General features: G+C 40.9%; 1 protein-coding gene across 1 annotated transcript in view; it reads right to left on the bottom strand.

Annotated features, from left to right (window-relative positions):
- Positions 1 to 739: 739 nt before the first annotated feature.
- The window catches only part of LOC118398668 (cation-independent mannose-6-phosphate receptor-like), a 35408-nt gene continuing 32936 nt past the window's right edge, over positions 740 to 3211 (bottom strand). The window contains exon 48 of the mRNA XM_035794236.1: positions 740 to 3087. Within this exon, the coding sequence (XP_035650129.1) occupies positions 2653 to 3087 (435 nt within the window). The 3' untranslated portion in view covers positions 740 to 2652. The remainder of the gene's footprint in view (positions 3088 to 3211) is intronic.

Below are 3211 nucleotides of genomic sequence, written 5' to 3'. Positions count from 1 at the left end.
TGCCCGCCTCCTCTAGGTTGTCATCAACAGTGTACAAGTACATGGTTGCAGTTTTCAGTCACTAAGACATTTGTGACTGCAGAAAGACCTGACCATGGTTTTTCAACGGTGTGAAAACAATCAAAGGTCCAACAGAGGTTGACCTTCGACCTATCAGTGACTGACGATGCATTTAGACACGTTCACTAGAGCAGGCTTCAGACGTCATGGGGATCTTGCAATTGAACGCTACAGAATTCTTTAATAATCTGTTTGGTTTGATAAAAGGTCAAATCCAATAGCAAATTCATTGATGGTCCATTCCAAACCACAAAATGTTCATTGTTACAGTATACATTATATTTATCCTGATTTTACCTGATCTTGGTTAGTTCCAGATGCATTGCCCACTCAATTACATGTTATTTAATCAGGCCACTATGTCCATTTAATTTCAGTCAATATTTACTGTATTGTAAAAACGGAATACATCTCAACTGTGTTTTTGTCACTTTTTAAAAAGTTTAGTGGAAAGTCAACACGGTCAAAAGAATGACTGATCTTACAGAAATGTCGGTCTACCTCATATTTTCCTTTTGAAGCCTCAGTGATTTATGACTAGGGAAACATACAGTACTGAGACTTCGGCGGTTCTGTTCAATAAATGCATCAACCGGTTGACCTTTCAGAGCAACCTTAGTCAAATCTCCTCAAACCTGGAAGTGCTAAATGACGTTACTCTTTAATAGAAACAGTGACGGACAGCTGAGCTCTTTTTTTATTCAAATAATGCAACATTTTTACATCAAAATTTAAACATGAAAACAGACAAAAAGCAGTAAAACATGTTTGAGAAAATAACATACAAGAACCAAATCACCTCCAAAAGTACCAACTCATCAGAATGGAGCTCCTTATCCAATGATTCATACCCACACAGATGAACCAAGCAGACATGCTTTGGTGCTTACAGCAGACCTAGACATACAACGAGCAAGGATTTCCTTCAAATTACTACCACGCAGGATTACTTTCCATCGCTCCTGAAGAAAGGTAGCACAAAGTGCTCTTTCCCCATATCAAAGTACCTGAAAACATCTAATTTTTTCTCAGGGACCAAACTCAAACACTGCCTTGCAATGGTTTGCAGTCTTATTTTTTTTTTTTTTTTCATCTGACTTCTACAGTAATGTCTGTTTTAAATATTAGCCTTTGCGCAGGTATGTCACAATTTCAATTCATGATCTTGGGAGGTGTGGAAACTTAGGAAAATAAATGCAAAATTAGATATTTTATAACCTTGCACAACATTGTGAAGTTTTTTTCTGCTGTTTTTCCAAAACATTTCTCCTATTAATAACATGTGCAGCTACAAACCTTAATAAATACCCTGAAAGGTTAACCTTTATTTTTTGGATAAGGTCACTATGGCTAGCGGCTTGCTAAGTGTGTGAACATTAGCTTCAACACTGGTGATAAACACTGGCATAACAAAGAAACTCTCCAATTTGAAGTCTGAAGAGAGACAACGGTAACAAGAATCCTGTAGCCAGACTGGTTAGTGAGGCAAGTTCCACTTCAAAAGCTTTTTCTAATTACTGTTCTGTACCACTGACATTAATATGAGGCATTGTCCCAACTACAGATACATGAGAGTGGAATAAGTCACTGCCTGTGTACATGTGATTTGTGTAATGGTGTTTGTGTACTTGTGTGTGCCAACTGATAAATGCTAAATTAATTTCAAGTAATCCATATTTTCCCAGAAAGGTAATACAAGGGATAGATATGGCTGAGTAAGACCGAAAATGGGATCTCAAACTCACAAATACATTGCATCTTTAAATGGCACTAGCTACAACTTTCATGACTTCCGTTTATGAGGGATAGCACATGCAATTTGGCAAAAAGTGAGTTTCAGCTCTACAGAAAACGTCCATTTTCAAATAAACTTAGGTCATGACTTTGACAAGGCAACATCTAGAAGCAGAGTTAATTTATAGCATTTAACAGATACGGCAACTAGCTGTGCCTGTGATACATATGGAGTGCAAGTACAAAACCACATGATGATTTGATATACTGTTGTTGAATAAATACAATATAGGGAACTCAACAAAAAAAAAATATAACCTAAGAATCTCATGTACCAATGAGTCATGGTTTGAGCAACACAGTTTCAAGTCCCTGTTCTCCCAATAACTTATTTTCCATTTTCACAACAATCCATTCACACAGAGGCCAATCATGTCCAATCCTGGCAAGGTTGACAGTATAGAGTTTTACAGAGCAAATCAGTCCACAAAATTAAATAATACAAAACTTGAATAAGCAATTCTCAGGAAAATGCAAGTGACAAAATAGAACTCCATTACCGATGTACATAAATTAAATCAAAATCAAACAATACAAAAAAACAATTAATTGATGAAAACACTCATCAGGAAGGCATCGACTTTCTTTCCAAGAGGGCCCCCCCCCAAAAAATCTGCTCTTTAAAACTGTAAACAGCCAACAGACATTCTGCATCGTTCCCTTTACAAAATAAACAAAACGTCTCTAAGGGTTTCTGCTTTCTTGCGTTGTCATCGTTGTGCGGAGACATTCAGAGAAAGAGAGAGAGAAAGAGTAAGAGAGATATTAGTTCAGGTGGACGGGAGAATGGGGAGTCCCTCACACTCTCAGCAGGTCCTCATCGCTGTCATCCTGGGGCTCTTGTTGTTTCCTGTGGGGGGGTCTGTCGTCACGGTGAGGCTTGGCCCTTCCCCTCCTCCCCCTGTCCTCCAGGAGCCCCACCAGGTCCTCATCACTCTCCTCCTCCAGCAGGGCGCTGCGGAGGGGTCCTGAAGTGCGGGTCCTGGAGCTCGAGGGCCGTAGAGTGGTCCGACCACCATGGACACGCACCCCGGGGACAGATAGGACCTCGTCCTCACTGTCCTCCTGATCGTCCAGGGAGAAGGAGCGCAGGGCGTCGCCGTTGACGGGCTTGGTGGTGATGTGGCCGTTCTCCTGGCCCTCCTTTCCGAGGCGAGAGGACATGGCTGGGGCCTCCATCTCCTCCATCAGCCACTCCATTTCATCTTCCCCTCCCTCATCATCCATGGTCACCTGCAGGGACAAACAGGCAGACAGGGGAGAAGATTCAGCACTGGGAACTCACCACACCATCATTGACATGGAATCAATTACTTTAAAATATAAGCAGAATTAAAGAGACTATATATTGTAGCTG

The sequence above is a fragment of the Oncorhynchus keta genome, chromosome 19 (assembly GCF_023373465.1).
Source record: "Oncorhynchus keta strain PuntledgeMale-10-30-2019 chromosome 19, Oket_V2, whole genome shotgun sequence".
Taxonomy (NCBI): Eukaryota; Metazoa; Chordata; class Actinopteri; order Salmoniformes; family Salmonidae; genus Oncorhynchus; species Oncorhynchus keta.
The sequence above is the reverse complement of the archived record's forward strand: the minus strand, read 5'-3'. Positions and strand labels throughout refer to the sequence as shown.